General features: G+C 37.3%; 1 protein-coding gene across 3 annotated transcripts; it reads right to left on the bottom strand.

Moving 5' to 3' along the window:
- Window positions 1-3: 3 nt before the first annotated feature.
- LOC121320544 (conserved oligomeric Golgi complex subunit 3-like) lies at window positions 4-23,220 on the bottom strand. Of its 3 annotated transcripts, none has more exons than XM_041258951.1 (23): window positions 23,018-23,219; window positions 21,248-21,394; window positions 20,656-20,717; window positions 20,186-20,351; window positions 19,338-19,412; window positions 19,147-19,239; window positions 18,732-18,857; window positions 18,543-18,623; window positions 18,084-18,127; window positions 17,568-17,694; window positions 16,992-17,083; window positions 16,654-16,796; window positions 15,990-16,150; window positions 14,400-14,508; window positions 13,540-13,664; window positions 13,218-13,307; window positions 11,310-11,430; window positions 8,984-9,072; window positions 7,877-8,011; window positions 7,088-7,163; window positions 5,722-5,849; window positions 2,980-3,078; window positions 4-2,760 (listed from the first exon to the last, which is right to left on the bottom strand). In XM_041258951.1, exons 1-23 carry the CDS (start codon window positions 23,207-23,209, stop codon window positions 2,731-2,733), a joined length of 2,511 nt encoding a protein of 836 aa, XP_041114885.1. In that variant the 5' UTR covers window positions 23,210-23,219; the 3' UTR covers window positions 4-2,730. The 3 variants fall into 3 exon arrangements, with proteins under 3 accessions (XP_041114885.1, XP_041114886.1, XP_041114887.1); XM_041258952.1 differs by having other exon boundaries at window positions 16,654-16,793; XM_041258953.1 differs by lacking the exon at window positions 5,722-5,849 and having other exon boundaries at window positions 23,018-23,220.
- Between the last annotated feature and the right edge of the window lie 4,414 nt (window positions 23,221-27,634).

Raw genomic sequence — 27,634 nt, 5'->3', positions numbered from 1 at the left:
AAGTACATATTGCAAATGGGTTTATTTAAACTGTTAAAACTTTATAGCAGGAGGTGTTATATACATTTTTACATCAGTTGTTTAAGTAAATGATAAACAACAAATCATGCATATCTAAAAGTTGATATACACTTTTATTTCATCAAATGTAATGATTAAACATGGGAAAACAACCATATAAATTTTTTTATATCAAGGTTCAGACAATTAACAGAATTATTTTAAACAGAGAAGCCAACCCTTCAAATATGATGTGATGCACTCAACCTGTTTTGTCCTCTTAGCAATATTATAGTTTTAAAACACCTTTAATAAAATATACAGCTATTTTACAAAAATGCATAGATTGTATTTTTACATAAACTGCATGTGTGGCTTGTGATTCTATAGAACTGACTGTCACTTGTGAGTCAATGTCTTTTTCAGTAATAGTTATTAACTTTGTACATAAGCAGCGGTCATCTTTTGGTGGCTTTAAAATAAACATAAAGTAATATTTTTTGTCACGAATAGACTTGGAAATAAGTATGTGACCTTTGTTAAGGCGCCAGTCAGTTATATTTGTAGATTTATTTAATATATTTTTCTTTTTTGTTCTACAAAAACAAACACATCATAACCAAAACTGAATTAAAAAAAAAAAAGACATCCCACAAATAAAAGTTGGAACCAAGAGGTTGTAGAGGAGCAAACAAATGGATGCCACATGCCAAAAGAAACCATACCGCCTGTTAGCAGCTAAGAACCCAAGCCGTAAAGTAGGCTTTAATAACAAAAAGAAACACAAAATGAAGAAAAGCATATACACCAAATAAAAAAAAAGAGACGTCAATCTTACTGTGCTGAAAAAAGCAAAAGCTGCATAACGCAAGAGCTCTTCAAAACAGGGTTCATAGGCAGCTTACATTTCACAATGGAGGGAAGGAAAAACTCCTGTAATGTTTTTAAAACAGTCATCTCATGTATTCTGTTTTTTTTTTTTTTTTTTTTTTTTTTTACATCAGGACCCATGTAAACGACACTTAAACATTAGAGGTTGCCTCACCCACCATTAGGAAGAAACAAAATAGGAATAAAGATTGAACCAGGTTTTGGTAGCGAATGGTTTATTTGGGAAGGCTTTTAGACTTAAAGTGTTGAAATAAATGAATGGAAGGAACTGATTCTTTATATGATAAGCTAATGAAATTCAAGGTAACACAGTTTAACTCTCAGCAGCATGTATTGGGAGAATGACAGAATTTTAATAAACAATACACAGAGAGCTGTTAAACTACTCCACGTAATTGTATTATTTAGATAGTTTCACAAATAATTTTCACATTTTGAAATATAAATTAGCATCCTCCACAATTACAGTGGATTAAATCAGCTATGAAGAGCTGCTTTTAAAACCCTTTTTTGAATGGATATGCAAATACTTGGGGCAATCATCAAAAGATTACCCCACCTCAACTGACTTTGAACATGTATTTATGGGATATGACAGCCGCACACAGACTGATCACAATCTAAAGCAAACTTTTGTACATTTTTAGATTCAATGCCATCTCTTGCAAAGACTGGTTCCTTTCCAATATCCACTGAATCTTTATAAATAAAATAAAAAAAAAATCTTTAGCAACTCCTTTCAAACAGACAGTGCATGGTAAGGAAAGTGAAGATTCTTGGAAGGCTATGGTCAAGGCAGACAGTGGTCTTTAATGTACGTAAAGAAGGTGGGACCCCAACTTTATTTTACCTCACCTATAGTAAAACCTATTTTAACGGGGACCAGGGAGTGTTAATCAAAATGTTTGGATAATTGAATTACAACTGGTGAAGTTCTTCAAATTACTAAGCAAATCTAAAATACGACAGATAACAATAAAATATATAACAGTGTACTGCACTGTAAATCCAAGAGACGGAGGGCTGGTTAGGGCATGTTCTATGACAACAGGGGAGAACAGCACAGCACACAATCAGACAAGTTAACAAGGGTCTGTTCAGATCACAGACGACACCTCTAATAGCTATGTGACCCTATGCAATACTAGAATCAAGGAGGCATGGCATGTACTGCGGGGTCCAGCTTTGCCACCTTTCAACAGCTCAGTCAGAATCTGAGCTTCCAGTTCTTAGAACAAATCATTAGATTCCCTGGCATCATCCCTTAATGTGGTTCTCATTTACCATAACAGCATGAAGGGCAAATTAGATCTACAAGTATAGAATCTTTAGATAAAATAATCTTGGGGCAATATCCACTGAATAGCAACAGACATGGAGGGCTGTGACAATAAGGGTGCGCTACTGCCTGGATGTCATTACTATATTAAAAACATAAGCTTAGCCAGTTCATTTAACCCTGATCTATCATCTGTCATGAACAGTGCTTTATGAAAATCAAGAAACAGAGCTATGCCTTTGAAATGATCACAATGGCAACGTTCCACTTTGTCAGCACAGCATTATCTTTGGTAGTGTACTAGAAATTCCCAAGAAACACAGGGTAATCCAAATGAGACTTGGACTAGGCCTGCAGCAGTTCTGAACAGACTGACTTTTTTCTGGAGACGGAACCTATGTAAGCTTCCCCAGGTCTCCAGGTCAAGTAATGTAGAAAAATCTGCAAAACAGCAGGTGATCTGGAAGGCAACGGTCTGTAACCTGGCTTCTTAGCAAGTAACTCCTCACAGCAAGCTACTGCTTCTTCCAAGGACAAAGACTTGCATTACTTCACACCGGTTATTTATTCACAGACAACAGCAAGTTGATCTGAAAAAGAAAATAGAATTATAGTATACAATACACAAGCAGGGCTGGTCAATTCCTCCGTGACTATTTAGATCACCAGTTTCTTGTACAACAAGAACAATCGTTTTAATGTGTTGGGCTTCAATACATCTGTGGATTAAAATCAACAACATGTCCAGAGGTTGTTAGTACATTTAACATCAGATGTTCCTGTCTGTGGCAGGCCATTAGGATCTCTACCTGCTCCATGGAAGGGCAGGCTATGATCTGGAGATCTTCCCCACTGTACTCTTCTTGCAACATGGCATGGATCTTCTGGAACACCTGCTGGATGTTGTTCTGCAGCAACAAGAAAAGGCATGTAGGTCATTTCTGAATTCAACCGAGCACACAGGGAATTTATATATATATATATATGATGTCGATTTTATTTTTCACTTTGACATGGACTTTTTTTGTGTTGATCAGTGGCAAAAACTCCTAATTAAATCCATTTTGATTTTTCCATGTTGTAACACAATAAAATGTGGAAGAGTCCAAGGGGGGTGAATACTTTTGAGAGCCACTGTGTGTATATGTGTATGTATGTATATACACACACACACACACACACACACACACACACACACACACACACACACACACACACACACACACAGTGCCTACAGAAAGTCTATACCCCTTTGAACTTTTTTCATATTTTGTTGTGTTAGTGCCTCAGAGTTCCATGCATTTAAATGAGGATTTTTCAGAATTTATAATTTAAATGAGGATTTTTCATAAATCATAATTGGATAAGTTTCCACACCCGAAATACTACTTCGTGGAAGCACCTTTGGCAGCAATTACAGCTGTGAGTCTGTTGGGATAGGTCTCTACCAACTTTGCACACGTAGACTTGGCATTATTTGACCATTCTTCTTTACAAAACTGTTCAAACTCTGTCAAGTTCCTTGGGGAAGCACTGATGGACAGCACTCGTCAAGTCATGCCACAAATTTTTGATTGGATTTAGGTCGGGGCTCCGACTGGGACACTCAAGGAAATTTACCTTTTTGTTCCTTAGCCACTCCAGTGTAGCTGTGGCTGTGTGCTTTGGGTCGTTGTCATGCTGAAAGGTGAACTTCTGTCCCAGTTTCAGCTTTCTTGCAGAGGGCAACAGGTTTTTCTCAAGGACTTCTCTGTACTTTGCGCCATTCATTTTCCCTTCTATCCTGACGAGTGCCCCAGTCCCTGCCGATGAGAAACATCCCCATAACATGATGCTGCCACCACCATGCTTCACAATAGGGATGGTGTTCTTTAGGCGATTTGCTGTGTTGAGTTTGCACCAAACATAACGTTTTGCATTTAGTCCAAAAAGTTCAATTTCAGTTTCGTCAGACCACAAAACTTTTTGCCACATGGCTACAGAGTGTTTTTTTGCATACTTCAATCAGGAATCAAGGTGGGCTTTCTTGAGTAATGGCTTCCTTCTTGCCACCGTACCATACAGGCCAGATTTGTGGAGTGCTTGGGATAATGTTCTCACATGCACACTTTGACTAGTCTTGGCCATAAAAGCCTGCAGCTCTTGCAAAGTTGCCACTGGCCTCTTGGTAGCCTGTCTGATCAGTCTCCTTCTTGCTCGGTCATCCAGTTTGGAGGGACGGCCTGATCTAGGCAGGGTCTTGGTGGTGCCATACACCTTCCACTTCTTAATAATCGTCTTGACCGCGCTCCAAGGGATATTCAAGGTCTTTGATATTTTTTTATACCCATCCCCTGATCTGTGCCTTTCAACAACTTTGTCCCGGAGTTCTTTTGAAAGCGTATTGGTGCTCATGGTTGAGTCTTTGCTTTGAAATGGTTTGGAACCTTCAGGAACTGCTGAATTTATCCTGAAATCATGTGAATCACTACAATTTAACACAGGTGGAGGCCACTTAACTTGGTGTGTGATTTTGAAGGCAACTGGTTACACCTGAGCTAATTCAGAATTGTTATTACAAGGGGTGTGGACACTTATCCAACCAAGCTATTTCAGTTTTTATTTTTAATTAATTTTCTACAAATTTCTAGAATATGTTTTTCACTTGGAAGTTGTGGGGTAGGATGTGTAGATAAATTAAAAAAAAAAAAAAAAACATTTGAATGCTTTTTAATTCCAGGCTATAAGGCAACAAAAGGTGAACATTTTGAAAAGGGGTGTAGCAATATAATATATATATATATATATATATATATATATATATATATATATATATGTCATATATATATATATATGATATGTCCGTATATATATATACATTGATATATTATATATATATATATATATATATATATATATATATATATATATATATATATATATATATATATATATATATATATATATATATATATATATATATATATATATATATATATATATATATATAATATATATATATATATATATATATATATATATATATATATATATATATATATGTATATATATATATATATATATTTTGAATATATGTTGCTTGTCTCCAGATAAACAGCAGGTATTACAAATCTCACGAATAAACAATTTAGACATGTACCTTCATGCAAATTAGATGCATATAAATATATATATGTAATAATAATAATAATAATAACACACACACATAATACACACATATATTTAAAATTTTATATATAAAACTTCGTATACAACGAAGATATTCTGTGCCATATATACAAGGTATTACACAAATCTACACGAATACAAATTTAGGGACTGTAAGTCGTCATGCAAAGTAGACACGCACACAATGTCACTGAATTGCGAAATTGTACTCCTCTAACTAACTAAATTAATAAATAAATAAATACAAACAGGGATTGCCCGTGAATACCATTAAGCTTACTGCACCAGGACCATTAACCTGGTTACAGATATTTAGAATCCACCCAACCCCCCCGTCCTCCTCCTCTTAAACAAAAAGACACACTGGACTCTGTTGTACGCACCCTGACTGGTTTGAACAGGACAAACTCTGTGTCTTTGTTGGCCAGGTACAAAGACATGCTCTGTAAGGTTGCTGGAAGCTTCATTTTTAATGTTTTATATGTCGTGGTCATGATATCATTGATCTTTGCTGCACGGGAGAGAAACAACAGCAGTAAGCAACAGCACCGATCTCAGTATAAACAGTGTAATTTGTTATGTGTCGGAATCAAAAAGCACTTGACCAAAAATCTTTCTCCTACCACATACATATAACTCAGTGGAAGTTCCTAATGCAACAACAGCAGAACAGACACAGCCCTCCTACAGAGTTACAGGGCATCCATATGAATGACACTTAGCATGAACAGAAGGTTTTCCCTGAACTGTATAAATATTTGATCATTTGCTTCTGTAACCTTCTCCTGCTTTTAGAAACTGCATCAAGAAAAATAAAACTGTGCAACTTAAAGCCAGTAAAACAGAGATGACAGAATATATGTTAAACCATGATAATGATATTTTACATATAGCAGAGTATTTGTTGTATCTATTACTATCAAATACATTGTTTGATAGGCAATAGGAGGGCTGTTATACAAAGTACACTGGAGAAGCACTTCTGCATTTCAGGCCCTAGCTGACCACCTTCTGATAGACCCAATTAAAATGAAGCAAATTGAATCCAAAATGCTGTTCAATGCACTATAGACTGATAACACATCATATAATGTAACAATTGTTGAATAAGATCTGAAGTGTTTCCCTGTGTCCAATGCCAGGGAAGCAAAGCTGTTTAACTAACATGCCTAAAGCTCAGACTCACTCATTACTGTGAATGAGCAAGTCAACTACTTCCACTGGAGTGGTTACAGGAAAGGAAGAGGTACTCCGTTCTAAACAGGTAATATGGATGTTAATATTTCAGAGTGTAAACAGCAAACATGTTAAACGTCCAGATTTGTTCATGTATGTCAAATACAGATGTCAGCTCTAGTGTTTATTCAATTGGATGCGTTCAGCGTATGTTTTTTTTTTTTCCCCAATACATATTCAAAGTCTTTAGGAATGCTTACACAAATATCTAATATGCCGAAGTTTACATGTTTAATATGCTTGTTTAATCCTGATTGATATTGCTACTGAAAAAACACTCCATAGCCTTCATTTTTCATGTTCATTAAACTAAAGTGTAACTCATACCATATTACAGTAAGTATCTCTCATATTACCTATTAAAGAAAGGGCAGGAACACATTGTACAGTAAAATGTGTGATTTATGTCAGACTGATTTGCCACATAATACATTTCAAGCAGTACTTGTTCATATATTAAAAAATGTTCCCCAGGCAATAAAAAAAAAATATCCTGTATGTTTTTTTTCTTACCTGGCTGGGCCCATGCCTGCTGAGAGAGGTTATACTTTGGCCCTCCTTGACTAGCCATGGTCTTCAAAGCCGCCACCTTGACAGCAAACACAAAGAAAAAACAGGAGATCTTTAGTGTGCCCAGTATCCCGTTGATCACACAGCTGGGGCTCACACTGCTAAAGGGCATGTGGTATGTAGAAACAGATTTCCTTGTTAATGCCTCTTAATATGAGATCCCATTTAAAATCTTAAGGCATGCTGTTTGCAATTTGCTGGCACCTGTTATTCAGCATGTAGGTCATTTATTTTTTTAAACACATATCTAGGGAGGAGAGGAATCCGAAAGCAGCTTCTTAAACAAATATTTCTACTGCAGAGATGAAAGTAAGCATTTACAAAAAAAGTGCTGGGCTGAAGAGGAGTCTTAGAAATGTAGGTGACTTTGACATTCTTTAAACCAGGCTTTGTAAATAAGGCCATTCAATTCAGTCCTTCCTTAGACAGCACAAGAACTTCACTTCAGAAAAAATAAATAAACCCATTTGTTTCCACACACTCAAATACACTTTCTTGAAATCTGCCTAACCACGTAGCTTGGTATATTAGGTCATGTAAACATTCTTCACAGTACATATTCATAGCAATGGCTCTGACTTCTGACCTTCACAAACACATCAGATAGATGTTGGAAGCACAGCTTTCCAAAGATGTGCTTCAACAAATGCTTAATGAAACACTCGAAAAAACACAGAAGTTGCCTTTTGCCTCAGAACATGCAATCTTTTTCTGCTCTAGCACCCTTCTCACCTTAGTCAGTAAATCCTCCAGTTTCCCCACAAAGAGCTTGGTCCGCTGCTGGATGAAGTGCTCACAGCTGGACTTGAGGTGGCGATCTACTTCCTTCTTCGAGTCAATGTAATGTTCCTTTATCTCTGGCGTTCCCTGCAGCAGAAACAAGCAGCTGTTGTCCACAAGCAATAGAAACATGCATGCTTATATGACCACAACACCAACTTCAGTAATTGGGCAATTGGAAAAAGAAAAGGTTCATCTTGCTCCTTGGGTTCACAGCTTGGAGGGACTAAGCCACAACAAGGTACACTGTCTTGATCAGAGATCTTACCCATTTCTCCCCCCCATCTTAGTTATTTGCTCCTACCTCTTTATTAAAGTGCTACAGAATCCGCTGCAGTGTTTAACAGAAACACATTACTTTATCTTTGGTGTATTCCATGTTGTCCAAATCACTGTCTTATTTTAACATATTTTTATATTTACATATCATAGTAAATAAACTAGGGATCTACTTTTTTTTTTTTTTTAAACTTTAACCTCGGGAAGAAATCGCCAGAAAATATTTTTTTTTTCTTCTAAACATTACATTGTATCTAGTTTATGCTCCCTCCTGCAACAATGCTGCCATTCTAATTGAAACAAGTAGCTCATTGTGGGAACAGAAAACCAGCACTGTTGCAGGAGGGAGCGTGATCTGGATACACTGCCATCCTTAGGAGGCATTTATTTTTCTCCTGGCAAAAGCGCCCATGTAAATGTTGATAAATGTGTTGCCCAGTTGATCTATAACTCACAAAGTGTCATAACAGGTCGACACATGTTTAAAAATATAATGCTGTGATATAGACAAGATAGGACGCAGCAAATGTAGCATAATGTGTTTCTTGTCAACTTTGTGGGGTGTTCTGTAACACTTTAAATGTATTGATTTGTTTTTATATATGAATAAAGAAAGAAATAAAAACTGATACGTGCATGACTGAACTAATAAGTTTACAGTACAACTATATGCTGGAAAATATATTTCACTTCTGTTTTATAAAAACTTGAATACTATGGTACTCCATATGCAGAATTATTTCCAACACTGCGTAATAATGAAAGAAACCTCTGATTTACCTCCAACAAAAATTCAAGAATGGCATTATTGCTGTTCAGTCTGAAAAATCGAGGCACAGTCTTGGGATTCAGTATTTTAAATGCTGCATCTGAAAAGAAATACAAAAGCAGGAAGATTTACTTAGCTGAAAGGCCTTACAACATGGAGGGAGCACCCTCTAGTGGGTCGTGAGGGAAGTACAGATCCCATTTCAGAGCTGCCATTCCAGGTCTTTAGTTCTTCATCAATAGCAGTTGGGTAGTCCATTTTAAATCAACAAAGTTTTTATTTAATTTAGTCTGAAAAATCAGATGTGATGTTAAGTGGAAGTGTTAAATGTCAGAAGACTTTACTAACTGACTGTTTCACAGGCTGTGTTTCAGGAGGCTCTGTGGTCCAGTAGTTAAAGAAACGGGCTCGTAACCAGGAGATCCCCAGTTAAAATTCTGGCTCAACCACTGACTCACTGTGTGACCCTGAGCAAGTCACTTTACCTCCTTGTGCTCTGTCTTTCGGGTGAGATGTTATTGTAAGTGACTCTACAGCTGATGCACAGTTCACGCACCCTAGTCTCGTATCTTGTAAAAACGCTGCGATGGTGGTCCACTTTTAAATGCGCTATATAAAAAATAAAGTTTATTATTATTATAATATATCTTTCAATGTAAATTAAGAGTCAATTTGTGTATCATTTTTTATATATATATAAGATATAGTTTATCCGATTTATTTTTCGGGTTTCTGCATTGGAAATATCTGCCTTGCATATAGGAAAAGTTCAATAATGTGATGTGCAAGTTAAGATTTGATAGAAGATCCACAAGGCTATCCTAAGGTCATCACAGGTTCAGTTTATACCTTTTGAAGTCAGATGACCCAGTGTAGTAATGCAGAGATAAGCAAAGGGCAATAGGACAGCTTTTAAAAAAATACATTCTCTTTGTTCTGTAATAGTTTTTATAATTCACTAGTAACTCGGCAGATGCACTGAGCAAGCTTAACACTTTTGAGGTTATAAAAGGTTTGGAAAAGTACTTCCCACCCACGCCAATGATCTAGCTGGCACAGGAGTTTTACACCTTCAGAAGAGAGAACGAGGGCAAACCTTTGTGTCAGAAACCATAAGGATATAGCCCCCTTTCTCCTCAAACCAGGCTAAAGGAAAGGGATCTTATCATTGTTTAAATGCAAGGAGGGAAACATATTAGTGGACAGACAGACTAAAGAGATCTTTACACCAGTGGGGAGAAAAGAAACAGCATGCTCGGGTATGTATTGGCCATTTTAACATAGCTCTAAAGCTGCAACATTAACAAACAGGCATCACCACACAGAATTACAGCCATAGTTCAACCATTAAAACACGGCCCTCCACTGTCTTTGTTTTAAATACAAAAATACTACAAACAGATTGCATGCACTGTTGGAAGAGGTTAGTTTTATAACTTTGGTACACAAAATGCCCTAACGATTTCTTATAGAAGTATTAATAAGTAGAAACGCAGCAATTTAAATCAATTGAATAGATCTTAGATATTAACAATGGATTAATAAGAACGACTCTTAGACTAAATGACCCAGTAATTGGATGTAAAGCCTGATAATATCTATCAGATAAACAAATCATATCATACACACTTCTAAAGATTACTCTATAACCACACAAATAGGCTCTCACCCAAAAAAAGCGCATTCAGGACAATTTAGAGCATGAAAAAAAGTGAATGTGATTAGAAATCTAGCTGTTGTAAATCAAATCTGTAAATTACATTTTTAAACATCTTGACACCAATTGTCTTACATTTGCACTCCACTTTAGCCAAGTGGGCACACGGACTTATATACAAAACTAAAAAAGCATACAGCATATACCCAATTATAAACTTGGACATTTATTTACAGATTTACAGGCACTGCCATTGCGATAAATGACGTGGTGCAGTGGTTTCTAAAAAAAGTCTTCTAATTGCACAAGGTATAAAGTAAATACTTAAAAAAAATGTTAACTTGCACTTTACTTGCATAACATTGTTTATGCCAGTAGAAAATGTAACACCACATGTGGGGACCTGCAAACTGTATGATCACTTCCCTTACAGAGAAAAATGTGCTCCACCTAAAAGAGAATAGCAGCAGAATGGTTCTAACAGGGAGTCAACTCAACAGATAATGGAGTAAGAAACAGAAAAAAGGTTATGTTAGTGCAGGTTAGATTAGTTATTGGAAAAAAAAAAAAAAAAAAATCAGTGCATGCAAATGACTGCAGGTGAACTCGATAGAAACCTGTACCCAGGCTAAATCAGCAGTCTGGGCCGGACCAACCCCCACACATCTGCCAGCCAGTACCTCTAGTTTTCTTAAGGTCCAGGGAAATCTCCTTAATTGCAAAGTCGGTGTGGAAGGGAGCGATCTGTTCTCGCAGGATCAGCAAGTGTTTGATGAGGAACAGCTGGCCGTCGATCTGGGTCTGAGGAAGGGCCACAAACACAAAAAAGAACGGTTTTGGGTACATAGCTTTAAAAATGTTTGACCTATTTCAATGTTGGCATCATATAATTAGATATGTCTCTTAGTCAAAAATTGGACTTAAAAGCAAGCTCTGTCTTAGGCCCGCTTTTTCCAAGACAAAATCTACAGAATCTGGTGTCCAAAGAGGTCCACTTTTATTGAGTATTTGGACGAGCCACAAGGAAGCAACAGACCTGGGGTCTTCACAGACAACATTATAACAGGGTCTGTAAAAACATTTGCTATACACCTACCTGTCTTTTGAAGAAACGCCAGAACTCAACAGGTAGAACTTAATCTATTTTAATTCCTTCTGTTACCAAATACTATTTACCATGCAATTAGATTGATTTACAGTGGCTCTCAAAAGTATTCACCCCCTTGGACTTTTCCACATTTTATTGTGTTACAGCATGGAATCAAAATGGATTTAATCAGGAGTTTTTGCCACTGATCAACACAAAAAAGTCTACAATGTCAAAGTGAAAATTAGTTACAGCAATTTTCAACTCTTTCCACATATTCTCAATTGGATTGAGGTCCGGGCTTTGACTGGGCCACTCAAGGACATTGACCTTTTTGTTTTTTAAGTCATTGTCCTACTGGAAGATGAATCTTCTCCCAAGTACCAGGTCTCTTGCAGACTTCAGCAGGTTTTCCTCCAGGATTTCTCTGTACTTTGCTGCATCCATTTTGCCCTCTATCTTCACAAGCTTTCCAGGCCCTGATGGAGAGAAGCATCCCCATAGCATGATGCAGCCACCACCATGCTTCATGGTAGGGATGGTGTTCTCACGATGATGTGCGGTGTTTGGCTTGTGCCAAACACAGCATTTAACGTTAAGGCCAAAAAGCTCTACTTTGGTCTCAACAGACCATAGAATCTTCTTCCATTTGGTCTCAGAGTCTCCCACATGCCTTCGGGCAAACTCTAGCTGAGATGTGATGCGAGTTTCTTTCAACAACGGCTTTCTTTTTGCAACTCTCCCATAAAAGCCAGTTTTGTGAAGCACCCGGGCTATTGTTGCCATATGCACAGTGTCTCTCAGCTCAGCCGTGGGAAGACTGTAACTCCTTTAGAGTTGCCATAGGCCTCTTGGTGGCCTTCCTGACTTGTGCCCTTCTTGCCCGCATACTCAGTTTTTGAGGACGGCCTGTTCTAGACAGGTTCACAGTTGTGCCATATTCTCTCCATTTCTTAATAATGGACTTTACTGTGCTCCAGGGGATATTCAATGCCTTGGAAATGTTCTTATATCCTACCCGATTGGTGCTTTTGAAGAATGTGCTTTGAATGTTCCTTCGTCTTCATGATGTAGTTTTTGTAAGGAAATGTACTAACCAACTGTGGGACCTCCCAGAGACAGGTGTATTTAAATTGAAATCATGTGAAACACCTTAATTGCACACAGGTGGACTCCATTCAACTAATTATGTGACTTCTAAAGACAACTGGCTGCACCAGAGCTTATTTAGGTGTGTCATAGCAAAGGGGGTTAATACTTATGCAATCAATTATTTTCTGTTTTATATTTGTAATTAATTTAGAACAATTTGTAGATTTTATTTTTCACTTTGACATTATGGACTTTTTTTGTGTTAACCAGTGGCAAAAACTTCTAATTAAATCCATTTTGATTCCATGTTGTAACACAATAAAATGTGGAAAAGTCCAAGGGGGGGGTGAATACTTTTGAGAGCCACTGGAATAAGGTATCAATAGGCACACACATTAACGGTACTGACCTTGTTTTTCATGATGGCGTCTGCAGCTTTCAATAATGACTGGATACACGCAGACAATGCCTCTTGTGATAAACCTTGAAATACTGTCCTCTACAGGTAAATAAGAAAAATGGCATGTTAGTGCAACATTCTGTCCTATCTGGGGGAGGCGACACATGAATAAAGCTAAATCAAGCGATTACAGATCACCCATTTCAAACATGGGTGAAACTCTTTACCATGATTGCCCTCCCCCCAACATTTTCCTTTTTTTTTTTTTTTTAGAAAACAAAGGCAGCAATTATTTGATAGGCATTTGGCACAAGTTCTTGTATTAACTCACATCTATACATCGGTACAATTTTGACAGGCAGACCAGAGTTCTTCTCACTGTGGGATACCACATGCCGTGCAGATCTGCTGGAGAAACTGTAGCTTGCGATCGCATTGTTGGTGCTTCTGAGGTACCTGCAAAGAAAAAGAGCCTACATTTATGCATGCGGTTAACACCAGAACTCCTTCATACGAACATGCAAGCTCACTTGGAATAAGTGAACTGGAATACTGCTCCTTACTGATCTAAGATAAACAAAATCAAATCTTAAACACAAATGATATATACAGAATACTGTATCTGATGCAGCGCAATACAAGCAGGTATTCAATCCGTGAGAGGCCCTCAAGAGGCTTACTGTCCATGGGTTTGTCTGCAGTGAGGATGACCCACTGAAGGTTCTAATAGCACTATGTAACACAATTTTTGTTCCTGGGTAGTAAGTGTTATTTCCTAATTGCTTATGCCTCAAAAGTACAGAAAATGGCTATTATTCCCCACAAACTTTGCTTCTGTGACCAGGACAGTGATATTTCAAAATATCACTATTTCCAATGGGAAAACGGGCAAATGTGCGTCTTTTCGTTCACAAAGTCAGAAAAAACAACATATGAATCCAAATGAACATGTATTTATACTAAAGTAATACAAAAATGACTACAAAAGATTTAGAAGTGAGTAGTTTTTCGAGATTTACGATTATACTGTAAATACAGTCTACTGTGGATTTGTTAATCAACAATATATCTGCTGCACTCCCCTTCTCTTCAAAGCCACACAGACACTTTTAGGTTGGAAGAGTTGCAGAATCACAAGATCAAAGGGTTATGTCTCAGAATGTTTGAAAGCTGAATATACAATAGCTGTACCTGATTTGATGACACTCTTGGAATCTGGATCTTCTAAATGAATGTCTGAAAACGAGGAATCTAATGCCGGCAATTTCTTCTGCTCTTCCTTTAAACTCTGTGCTATTTTCTGGGAAAAAAAAAAAATTCAATGAACAGTTTAGAAGACTGCAGTCAACAGATAAAACCATAGAGCTTTCAGCCTTTAACAGCTTTGACACAAAGACACTGCTAAGGTTTAAATTATCTAATCACAACAGAGTTTTATTTTACAAAAGCAACTTTCACACACAAATGCCGGTACTGAGCCATCAGAGACATCTCAAATTCTTACAAAAGACCTAGTCACACAGCACAAAACCATGTCATCTATGCTGGTATAAGTGCCATCTATGCCGGTAAAACACTGCCATAACTCTTTCACACAACCAATGGGATCATGAGAGACCAACTTTCAAACCTGTCAATCAACAGCTTGTTGTTCTGGCAATGTTCTGGCCACTTCAACAATCACATATTATATAACAACCTGATAAGGTTGCAAGAGCTTCACACACAAGGTCTTGCATTTTATTGTGAAAAATGCAATACAGTATCATTAAAAACAGATTCCGTTCAAGCAACAGCAGAGTGAAAATATCATGGCTATTTGCTTTACATAAAGGATGCTCGACTTGGGCAAGGGATCAAACACCAACACGGTGATATATTTTTATTTAGTACCACTGATGTGGCAAAATATCCATGAATTATTTTTATGATATGTTAGTGACCAGATCTGCACCGTGAATACATTTGATTACTAAGCACACTGCATATCACTTAAAAACAACAGATTACAAAACGCTAATAAAAATCACAAAATACGAAACACTGGAAGTAAACTGATCTCATATTTTACTACTTTAATAGAAGAATTTCAAAACCCCAGTTCTGAAGAATGCACTTCTCTACACCCAGCCCAGCTATTGGAAGGGACGAGCTCTGTACTGCCTACTCTGTACTATTGTCTTGTGTAAAAAGTAACACATGACAGTATATTACCTTCAAATGAGTTTGAGGAGCTCAGTGGTGTTACTGACATTTACAGAAAATGTTAACATTCATGGTATAAACAAGATACCAGTAAGACATGAAACAGATTGACATAATGCATTCAAATAAAACAGGATAAATAACTAGATAGAAGTAACCAATGTACTTGTTTTAAATGTATTTATTAATTAGTGACTCATAAGTCTCATTGCCAGAAAATAAAACTTTCCCCGTCAACTCTGTTGATGTTATAGGAAGGGGACAAGTTAAATTTAAATACAAAATGCCATTTGTTCTTGGAAACTTGCCAATAATAATATGACAGTAAACAGTATCTTGATTGTCGTTTTATGACATCAGACAAAAAAACTCATCACGGTGTAACGAGACAATCTGGGAATACCATCTACTTTTATGAATAAAACCCATCACGTTTTAAAAGGAAAATATTCAAAACCTTTGAGACCTGTGTAGCTAATGAGTGTTAATATTACAGGTGTCTAATCTCTGATGTTATCCTTTGTGCAATCATATTTTCAAATGAGAGGGACGGTATATGCAAAGTGGGTGTTCTACCTCCATCATCTCCAGCTTGTCTGGATAGGCCAGGTCCCCTGGTGCTGGGTTGTATCCGATGATGTCACTCTGTATGTACATGTGTGTTCTATAGACAAGCCGCTCTTGTACGTCCTCCAGCATCTGCTGAACCAAAGCAGCAAATGCGCCCAGCTGCTCCACTGAAAAGAAAAATGCAACTACTTGATGCAACCTCCTGCAAGCTTGAGTGAGGGCCACCTGCAGTGCTGCAGGGGTGCTCTGAACAAAGAGGATTATCACAGACATGTCTTTGCCATCTGGACACACATAATGAGACAATTATGTATTCTACAGCATCCCTCAAAAGAAAAACAGAAACCAGGATGACAAAGATTAAAAGCTTTACAAACCAAGCTAAATATGAATATATACACACAACAGACCTGGGGTCAATTAGAATTACAGCATAATTGTTTGCAGAAATTGCAATTACAATGCTATTTTGTTCAATTACATTAAAGTGGTTGAAAATATGAGAAGTGTGTTCACTCAGTGTAAAACATTAAGCTTGGAAAGGTGTGTAACGAAACTGTAATTGGTCAATGATGTGGTAATTGTAATTACAACTACAATAACGCAGGTGTGCCAAGGTTCAACTACAAATTACAACTGAGAAAGAAAAAAAGAAACACTACAGACTTACGATTATTCTGGACATGGTCTTCTAGCATTTCATTTTTCAGGATCCCACAGAGCTCAGAGAGAGTCTCAAGGTGGATGGCATGGATGATTAGTGGTCTGAGCACATCATACAACGACAGACACAACTTCTCCAGCAATTCACTGCTAGACAAAACAAACGTGTGAACGAGAACCAGGGAAACAGATATGTAAAGTTACACCAACACCTAAACCAAGAAAGAGAAACATAGAAAAATGTCTACTGAACATTTGAAATGCTGTATTATACTTAACAGATACACTGCTCAACCAATCTGACAGTATTTATGATATATCAATATCGCTTTAGCAACTACTTACTCTAACTTGGCTGTTGGCTTGGTGAAAAACTCATTGTACAGCTGGTGCTCATCCTGACAGACGTGGACCATGAAGGCACAGCCACTACGGACCTAAACAATGAAACTTTTACAATTAGCTCTATAATGGTACTTCACCTGTTCGACCACTCCATTAAAAAGATTTGTACAATGATAAGTCGTTGATTACAGACTGGCAAGCTCAAGATTTTTGTAGTGACAGGTCTAGCCTAACACACAAACTGTTACATTTACATGGAGGGGCCCAATTGATCTGATCTTTTAAAAGGTTTCATGTGCAAGATCAAGACATATTTTTGCAGGCATGAATTAAATCCAAAAATATGGTGGTGCCATAACTATTACAAAGTAAAGTTAAATTATGACACTGCCATAAACTTTGATTTCATTCAGGCCCCACTCTTCATAGTGACTTTAAAAATGAACCCTATCCCCAGCCTAAAAATCCCTTTATAATAAAACAGCTGATTATTTGTGTGTTTCAGTGGGGCAGTGTGACTCAGCACTAGCACAGTAATGGATGGCAGTATGTTTCAATGCAGGTAAGTGATCATACTAGAGTGCAGTGATCTCTGTTGTGCTGGCTGGTCAGGTCTGTTATTGTCGATGTTATGCTGGGGCTCAGCAATTGCTCCCTCTGGTCCAGGTAGCACTGGTGGATTTCATTCAATAGCTGCTGATACCTGAAGGGAAGAAGAAAGCTAATCCATGAAGCCTATACATTCACTCACACCAGATGACCAGCACAAAAGCGCAGGAGTGTACTCATTATATGACTAAATAGGTACCATTTGTCACATCTGAATCAAAAGTGGCTGTATTCACTTGAACATCAATATCTAACCACAAATTAGTGCAAAATATCACTGAGAGCTTTGAAGAACTAGAATGAGCGTGTACAAGACAAACATTTCACTTTGTTTAACAAAATGCTAGGAGCTTAGCTCTTTTTTTCCAATTCCAGGTATAAGTATTTGTCTTGTGCAAAAGTTTGTTCCTAAATATTGAATTGCAGTAAACAATTATTTGTCACTGAACTTTTACATGTTTTACAGAAAATAAATATGCTTACTCTGGTATCTTCTCAGATCTCTGTTCTATCTGTTCAATCAGCGTCTGCAAACCAACAAAATATTGTTAGTAGGAAAAATTCAAAGTATGGCAATATGCACACATGCATCTTCACACAAGCAAAATCCTAAATGATATCCTATGGAAAATAATATATATTGTCCTCAAAACGCAAACAGCTAAATAATTTCACAATATTTTAAAATACAGCAGGCCAGAGTTTGCTTTCACCTTTCTTTCAGTGAAATCTGTGGGATTTTTAATGTCAACACCTCACACAAACATCAACACAGTGCCTCTCCTACAGAGTCAACACCACAGCGGAAAAGTAGCACCAACTTCTGATCAGGCCCAACCACATTCCAAGATGTATGGCTGCGGGTATGAATTTAAGCTGACAAAGTAACTTTCATCATTTATATAAAACAGAGTTAAAGAATAAATAAATAGACATACTTACTCTGACTTTAGGTGCAGAGGCTCTGAACCTTACATAAAACAGTGTGAAGGCATTATCAGCATTTGGCAAACCTGATGGATCCTAGCAAGTAAAAAGTGAAGAAAAAAAAGCATTTGTTGAAAGTCTGCACTTCCATAACAGGTAATGCTATGGAATCCAAGTGCAAATTGAAAAAACTGTTCCACCTACCCTTTTTGTTAGCTGGTTGGTAAGGTTTTGTAGTATGTTCACAGTATATGTTTTCATGAGATGCATAGCTTTTGAAAGGCATTGTTTAAACTTTGCTAAATAAACAGGGCAGTCTTTAAAATTGGGCTGAAAGAGAAAAAAAAAAATGCTATTTAAGATACAAAAGAGTGGACAATATAAAACTAAGACTAAAAAGCATTGTTTTTGTATAAAGAGTCAAACAGCATTTCTGCATTTATCTTCTTCGAAATGTTAACATAAAAAGCCAAATAAAAAAAAATACAAGCACAGTATATGCCATTGTTTTCAATAACTCTCTGTGAGAACAAGCCCTCGTTGTTTCTCCTGTTTACAGTTCATTAAAAAGTTAAGCTGACCGAATACTTCATTTGCAATGTAAAGCTTAACTACTTACATGTGAGGACACGTATTCTATACAATCATCCAATTTAGCCAGCATTTGGACAAATCCTTCACTGTTCACAGATAATGTGGATGAATTCAATTTCTGAAAAAGAAAAAGACAAGGTGAATTAAGGCTGAATTAATCTCATAAAACAGCGAATTCCAAATCTTAAAAGAAAAGCTACCCTGTCTGGAACGTACCGTGTTTATATTTTCTAATTCATTGAAATAAGAAAGCTTCTGCTGTATGCTCTCTGCCAGGTCAACCAGCTCGGACTGTTTAAGAAAAAAGAAAAACCATGAAATATATACTGCTTTGTTCTCTTTATTATTGTATTTACCCATTTTACCCAGGTGGCTTATTGAATAAGTGGTGTAATTCATCCAAAATGAAAAACATCTTTCCACTGTTTCCAATGGGGACCCCATATGTATGCCGCGTCTGCAAGGTGAACACATTAACTGCGTTGATTTTGCACCAGTCTCCAACAAACTTTTCTCATACACTCCTAGCCTCCTGCAGACATTTCATATTGCATTTTCCTCTAACCTAATAAACTCATAGTTTTATACAAATCACAAGATACATGTTGTCGAAAAAAGACTGATACAAATAACAACTTCGTGGCCATATACAGACAGAATCAGCAAGTTAAAATAAAACGCAAAAAAAAAAAAGAATTCTCATCAAACCTGGTTTAACAGTCACCACTTAATCAAACTGTGACAATGAGTCTTCTGTAATGCAAAGCTGTATCCAAAACAAAGGGGGCGAAGGGGATCAACCCTTTGAAGACACTTGTAAATGTTTACCACTATAACTCTGCAAAGTAATCCATGCCTTTCCCTTCTGCTATACTACAATAAACATATACAGTACATAGTTTATCATGTTTAACATGCTTTACCAAACTGCTCCGGGCTTTACAATGCTTACCTATGATTTATTATACTTTTTTTTTTTTATTACAGGGAACTTGTAGAGGGTTACCTATGTAACCCTGATGAGTTCTCCCTGAGAATGACTAATTCACAATGAAGATAAATACCTGTTCTTTTAAGAGCTGCTCACAGGCCTCGTGCAGCGTTCCTGTCTTCATAGATACAAAGAGATACTGCTTCTGCAAGGACTCCAGGTGCTGGAGGGCAGTGTTCACGTCATTCAGTATGGCGTCACACTGATCCTGAAAACCTCTGAGGAAATCCCTGGTTTGTCTGGAGAGAGGGGTAGGGACAAGGCTTCAGCTGGTGAAGAGTTGTAAATGATTTCTGATTCTGACAACTGCGGACTGTTTGTACACCAGGAAATGTGCCTGGCTGCTAAATTCATACTTTGGATTTGGATAAAAACAATAGGTAAGTGTGATATGTACATACAGACACCGCCACCCTATCGATGCCCCATAAACTTGGGATATTCAATTAATTCATGCCCAGGAAAGAAGCACAAATATACTCAAGTTATGCAACTGATGGGGCCAACAAACAGGGGACCATCATTCTGTGCCTTCCTACAAACCTGCACTTAGCTCCTTCATCCTGATCCATCTGTGACTGCAGTTTGGAAAACCAAGAGAAGAACTACAAATAATAGAAAACACACCATCAGTATTAGTGTGTACATAAAACAAAAAGCAAAAAGTCATTTTAAAGTGAACATACCACATATCTCACAAAATGTCATCTCAAAGGTAAATGTCATGTTTGTGTTATTTAAAAACTGTGTTAAGAGTCTTCTCTGTTCTTGAGTGCAAGGGGGCTATACTGAAAGGGACTGAGGGAGTACCGTACCTGCTGAATGCAAGGGGGCTATATTGAAGGGGGGGAATGAGGGAGTACCAACGGGGGGGGTGCGGGGCGACGAAGGGGTTATATTGAAGGGGGGAGTGAGGGAGTACTGAAGGGCGGGCGGGGGGGCTATATTGGGGGGGGGAGCAGGAGGGAGTACCATACCTGCTGAATGCAAGGGGGCTATATTGAAGGGGGGGAGTGAGGGAGTACTGTACTTGTGGAATGCAAGGGGGCTATATTGAAGGGGGGGAATGAGGGAGTACCATACCTGCTGAATGCAAGGGGGCTATATTGAAGGGGGGTTTGAGGGAGTACTGTACCTGCTGTGCAGTTTCTATTCGCTCATCCTCCATCCCCAGGGACTTGAAGCCCTGGAGAAGTATATCCTCAGTAGAGGCTGGTACTGTCACAGTCAGAGGAACAGAGATGGAGCGAGACGTCAGGCTACACAGATCTTCAATGGGCAGCTTGGACAGAAAACAAAGGCACACATTGTCATTAAAGAATATAGAACAAAAATAGCATGGCACACAAAGAGTTAAACTTGCACCTGCAGGGGACAGGGCACGTTTAAGCAACTTTGTACATTTGGTAAAGAAAACATTCTCGTGTCTTGAATATTTAATGTTCTGAAAAATAATTATCGATAATCGTATTATTGGAGGTAATCCTGTTTCTGAAAGAAAACCTACTTGATACAGGCTGTCTTTACTGAAGCTGGTCTCTCCTAATGTCACAAAAGGATTGAATCAGTGATTCATTCAAAATGAACCAAATACAGTGAACACATTTAACAGTTAAAAATCAAACCACCACACTTGACCCTTTGACTGCAATACATGTAACTGAATCGTTTTTTTAATGTTGAGAAAGTACTAAGACACTGAAATAAAAAGATTTACCATTACAGGTAACAATTATCTACGTAGCAGGGCTTTACTCAAGTGAACCATTGGGCTCACCAAAATCCTCACAAAGTTTCTTGTTAAAACATTTTGTCTAATTGGTTTAGTTTTCTGTTTTAGTTGTTGTGTTGTGAGGTTGTGTTAGTTTACAACCTCAAAGGAATTACTACTCACTTTAAAATAAATAAAATAAATAAATAAAATAACTCAAACCAGTAATTAAACAACAAAAGCCTGCTTGTTGTGAGCAGAAAACTAGTATGGAGACAAAAATGTGACATGTGATCATAACATCATTATGAACAAAAAACAAAGATGCGAATACATGCATGAATTCGCTTCATTGTTTTTTCATAATGATGTTATAATAATAAATATATAAGCTTAACAGCAGATACCTGGTAAATGCTTGGCTTTTTACGGCATTCTGAATAACTTTGCATATGAAAAATGACCACAACTTTTGTGGAGGAAATTTTTTTTGTGCAATAAACAATTTACTATGCGACACAGAAAAACACTTAATGTCACTGTTATAATGTACTCTTTACATCCTTCATTATTGTGTCCGTTTTCTGGTTTACGTGACATACTGACAGACATACAGTGTGTACGTCACAACATAAATCCAAGCGAGTGTGGCCCATTACGGTAGTGAGTCTGGTAACAATTCGACACAGCCCCATGCAGAGAAAAATAAAGTTACAAATAATTATTTGTACCTTCCGCTACTGCCGTAGCTTACAACATTGCCCTTTATGAGAACGTCTTTACGCACATATATACGTGGCAATTATTTTCTGTATGTGTGTGTGTGTGTTTTAACAAAATAAATTGGTATTTATCAGGTTTTAATTTAGAGAAGTAGAAGAAATAACAATGCGTCCTAAAGTGTGTTCTTTCAAAACTGCTCCAACTGAAACAGTGCTGTCTAATTTAAATGCGTATTTACATTAAACGTCAGTACTTTACTCTTTTTAAATGAAATGTGAGTACAGTAAATCTGCAGTGATTGGCAAGTCATTATTGCAAGGCTTGTGTGTCCAATAACGTGCGGATATGCAAATAAATTATTATATATTATCCAATTTCTAAAAAGTACATTACGGTGGTGTTTTGATAGCTCTAATGCAGTCGAACAGGGACTCGGCCCCGTACAGCGAACAATCCCGGGGTTTCTCTCACCTCTGTGGGAATGGTAAGGTTCTCTGCAGCGGCTTGGATCTCCAAAACGGAGTCAGTCTGCCTCTCTGTCAGGGGAGCCAAGCCGTCGGACCGGCGGTCCCAGAGAGACAGCTTCTCCCTGGTTCCTTTCTCATTCAGGTCCAACTGGGACGGATCCAGCGCCGCCATCGTCATCATCATCATCAACACCATAACGTCAGCACTGACAACAGATCCTGTTCCGGGGGGCTGGAATTCAGTGTCAGGTTCCAGCCAATCGAAATAGGCTTATTACCCCTGCATGGAAGGAGTCTTGGTTAAAGGGGAAGTATTTATTACTGATCCTGCGTACATGTTTTTAAACATTTCGCTCCTTTTACAGGTTCGCAGTCGTTGTGAGTTTCAATAGTTTGAATCATTTATCCTCCCGTAACTGTCTCTAACTACAGTTCTGCTTAATATACTCCTGATTTGGCAGGTTCGTGTAATTGCACATTTTGTTTGATTTCCTGTTTACAACATTGTACAACAAAGTTGAAATGTCAGTTTTGCATGTTCGTGTAATTCCACTTTTCACCATAGTTTCTCTGAAAGCGAACATTGACATTCAGGTTTCCCTGGAGAAAGTCCAAGTTGTTGGAACCGTGCAATAATGTTATACGTTTTATTTTCCAGAGACATATACACATATTTCAGCCATGGTCACGCTGGTTCAGTAAAAAACGTAAATCGTTATAAAGTTGTGCAGGGTGGTTATATGCAAACTGGGTTTCCAGTATCTCCCAGCTCTTCAAAAGTGAAAGGAGTTTTTTTTCAACATGGATGGACTGCAAACAAGCCCTGCATGCAACCCCAGCACAGTAAAACCTTGATTGTACAATTATCCAAACACCTGTTCTCTGACCCCAAACCTGTCGTGCTTTTCTGTCATAGAAAATGTGCTGTCAGTCTGCAATCCCTGGTGTTTGAAGAACAGCGCAGTACTGTATGTTATGTACGTAAAAGTAAAGCAGTTGTATAAAATCATATTTTAGGAAGTTTCCAGATTTGAAAAGCCATTTAAACAATTTCATAGTTGTAATTTGACTATCCAAACAATTTGATTACCAGAACACCCACTGGTCCAAATTAGTTTTGGATAATACAAGTTTTTACAGTATGTGATACTAATGGTCTCTTGTTCACATTTCATCAATGTCAAAACACATGTGATCCTAGTAACTGTGTGCACTGTGGTGGTATTAATATCAGCAGAGGGCACACATTTCTGCTTTCTTTTGAAAATGTACAAAATGATCAGTCTAATCTGGACTTTTCTGAATATCATTGCACATGCTAGACCAAGGGAACACATGTATTGACATGATCAAACTATTAAATGTCATCAAAGTAGTCTTGGAAATGAGATGTAGTCATTTAAATATGAAATTGCACCGTTTTTTATGCAGTTTGTTCCAACACTGTTGGATTAATTTTGTTATAATTCAACCATAAACATGGCTATCACACTTGTTTTTTTTTCACTTTATCCCATTCCCGTTATTCAAGTATATGTGGTGCAAAAAAATGTGCAAAAAAAATTTAAATAACCGAAGCTGTTATGGGCAATCCCAGCGTAGTTTACAGCATTTGAAAATATCCATGAGCAAAGTGACTTTATTGCAATTGGATATTCATGTATGTAATTATCAGTCTGGACTTTTCTGAATATCACTGCACACATGCTAGGTAGACCAAGGGATCACATGAGATTCATTTTACTGTCACTAGGGGAGCTAGTTTAATTGAGATCCCCAATGAGGTACAGTAACACACAGGTCAAGGGTGAATGCTTTTGTTTTTATTATGAAGGTAAGCCACAAGGAATTGTTCTCCCCTTATATCCTTAACCAAATCTGAGTTTAAACTTGCCATCCATTACTAATAGCACTTAATACTGATCAATGAGCACCTGTTAAACCATCATTGCTGTTTATTAGTTGTTAAAGTTATTTGTTGAAAACAAACTAAAGAAAATGCACATGAAAATGTAGGATTGTGGTGCAGCTTGTTTGATGACAGTATTTTTAATTTGTGCTTATAAAAGAATATAGTGTGCACTTGTATTTTGTAGCCTAAGTATTATTTTAAATACGTTATATTTTAATATTGTTTATATATATATATATATATATATATATATATATATATATATATATATATATATATATATATATATATATACACACACACACACATACATATATATATGATGTATGCTGATTTCTACTGCATGTACTATCCTTTATATACATTTTGTGTGGAAAGAGAAAACAAAAACAAAATTTGATTTAAAAGATTGTCAGGTTTATTTATTATTTTACTTTAAAACTGAACTAAAGAATAAAAAGGATACACAATAATAAAATAACACAACACAGATCCAGCTATAGTCTAAAACAAAGGGTTTTACTGCAACTAGTGTAGTTTTTATTATAGTCAGAGACATTGTGCACTTATTACTTGGTTCTTGCATCTTGCAGGCGTAAGGCAGTACTCTGGTTGACAATAGATTTTCTGGATGAAAAAAGCAGACCAACACAACCATGTATGAACTGCCTCATCCACTGCTCTGATGAGGATGTAGATTCTAAATTGGTGTCTCCACAAAGCCTGGAGTCATGGAACACTTTGCTGAGGGCAGCTGAAATCAGAAATCACGAGCCAGTCTTGAACATGTCAAAAGACTTTGGAGAAGCCATTGGAGAAATCCCTCCAGTGCAATACCATCGCAAGTGCCGCAGCATTCTCACAATGAAAAAGTTTCTTGACGCTATCATCACCAAAAAAAAACACCCCTAGTGAATCTGGAAGGAAGAACATTCTCGAAAGTTGCCAAGTAGGTAAGGACCAAACTCATCTAGCGTGTATGAGGCAGAGTGCATCTTTTACCAGAAACCCAACAAGTAACTGAAAATGACAGAATACAAGAGAGCCTCTTATTCAGTGTTGTGAGCTGCGAGCAGATGCCAGAATCAGATATGCAGCCATGAGAAAAATGGACACAAAAATAATTGCCATTGTTAGCAGAGACCTTGTAGCTGTTGAATGCAGTACCACAGGTCGTGCTACCATATATACACAAAGGAGGAGGCTGCTTCCAATAGTGTTGCAGACAGTGAGGATGACAATGAGAATGATGAAGCTCCATATGAGGCAGCAGAGAATAACTCGTACAACAAGCTATTCTCATTTATCAGGAATGAACTCTTCCCCAGACCTCAAGGGATGTGTATGACTGATCTCATATCAAGACTGATTGCTTCCATGAACTCTCATGGTGTTCACAAGTTTAGAAATTCAACCAAGAAGCACATTCTTCGTAAGCTGAAAAGTGATTTTTCTGGAGCCCTGCACATCTTTCCTGATGACAAAGGGAAGCTTCTTCTCTACCATGACAATCTATCAATGTGTGAACTTGCCAAAGAAAACCAGTCCCTAAAATCAGAGTTATGTACTTTGAAGTCTGCCATTACTGAAGATGTTTCTAAGGCAGCCCTGCAAATTTGAGCTGACATCAAGCAAGAGGTCACCCAAGCCTGGCCTCCTAAGATGTCAGAAGTAGTGGATGGAGAAGTCATCCTCCCAGAATCTGTTAGCAGATTCCTCTACATACACACTGCTCACTGGAACACAGAACAATGGAAATGCACCTCAAAAGGTTCAGCGGCTTGTATCCTCCTTTAGGCATGACCTGGTCTACACCATTACCCATGGCAGGACAAAGCCTCCAAAGCACAATTTATTGTGTTTTTTTTTGCTTTATTTTTCGGTAAGTTTTACCATTGTTGGTAGTGTGCAAGAGTTTGTTATTTTGTGTTATCATTAATAAATACTGTGCGCCAGTGTGCCGTGTTCACTGCATCTGTCTGTCTCCATGTTTCCATTACAACCATCACCTGCCTGCCTACCTGCTTCAACTGCGGTAACGACCTGATCCATTACATATGTACTGTAGTGAATTTGTTTATTTAACCAAGAAATGTACCCATTGAGACGATGCCTGGAAAACAATAAAAAGAACAGACATATTTGTTAACGAAGACTGAATGGGAAGTATTGGAGGTTCCAAGCAATTCCCAAACACTCCATCTTCATGCTATGATGGAAACAGTGTTTAATGGATTCTGATTATGTATACTTCACATTTTCCATTGTTTCCCACTATATATTATTATTATTAGTCATAAAAAGTCAGTCATTGATTCCTACACCCTTAATTACAACTTGAATCAGTAATGTGGTAGAGTCGAAAGTGCATGAAATTTTGAATTTTCACAGAATGTATGAAAATTGTACATCCATTAAACTTTGGTGTCTTCAACAGAGAATTTTGACAGTCCACAAGCAACAATCAAATTATGGTATCTGACTTGCTAAGGTATGCCAATTTCATAGCACAGCAGCAGCCATTAAATGTTGGTACCATTAAAAAGAACATTATTAAAGTATTATATATTTTAGGCATCATATTTTATTTATTTATGGATAATAATAATAATAATAATAATAATAATAATAATAATAATAATAATAATTATTATTATTATTATTATTATTATTATTATTATTATTATTATTATTATTGCTATTGACATG

This window comes from Polyodon spathula, chromosome 9 (assembly GCF_017654505.1).
Source record: "Polyodon spathula isolate WHYD16114869_AA chromosome 9, ASM1765450v1, whole genome shotgun sequence".
Classification (NCBI taxonomy): Eukaryota; Metazoa; Chordata; class Actinopteri; order Acipenseriformes; family Polyodontidae; genus Polyodon; species Polyodon spathula.
The sequence above is the reverse complement of the archived record's forward strand: the minus strand, read 5'-3'. Positions and strand labels throughout refer to the sequence as shown.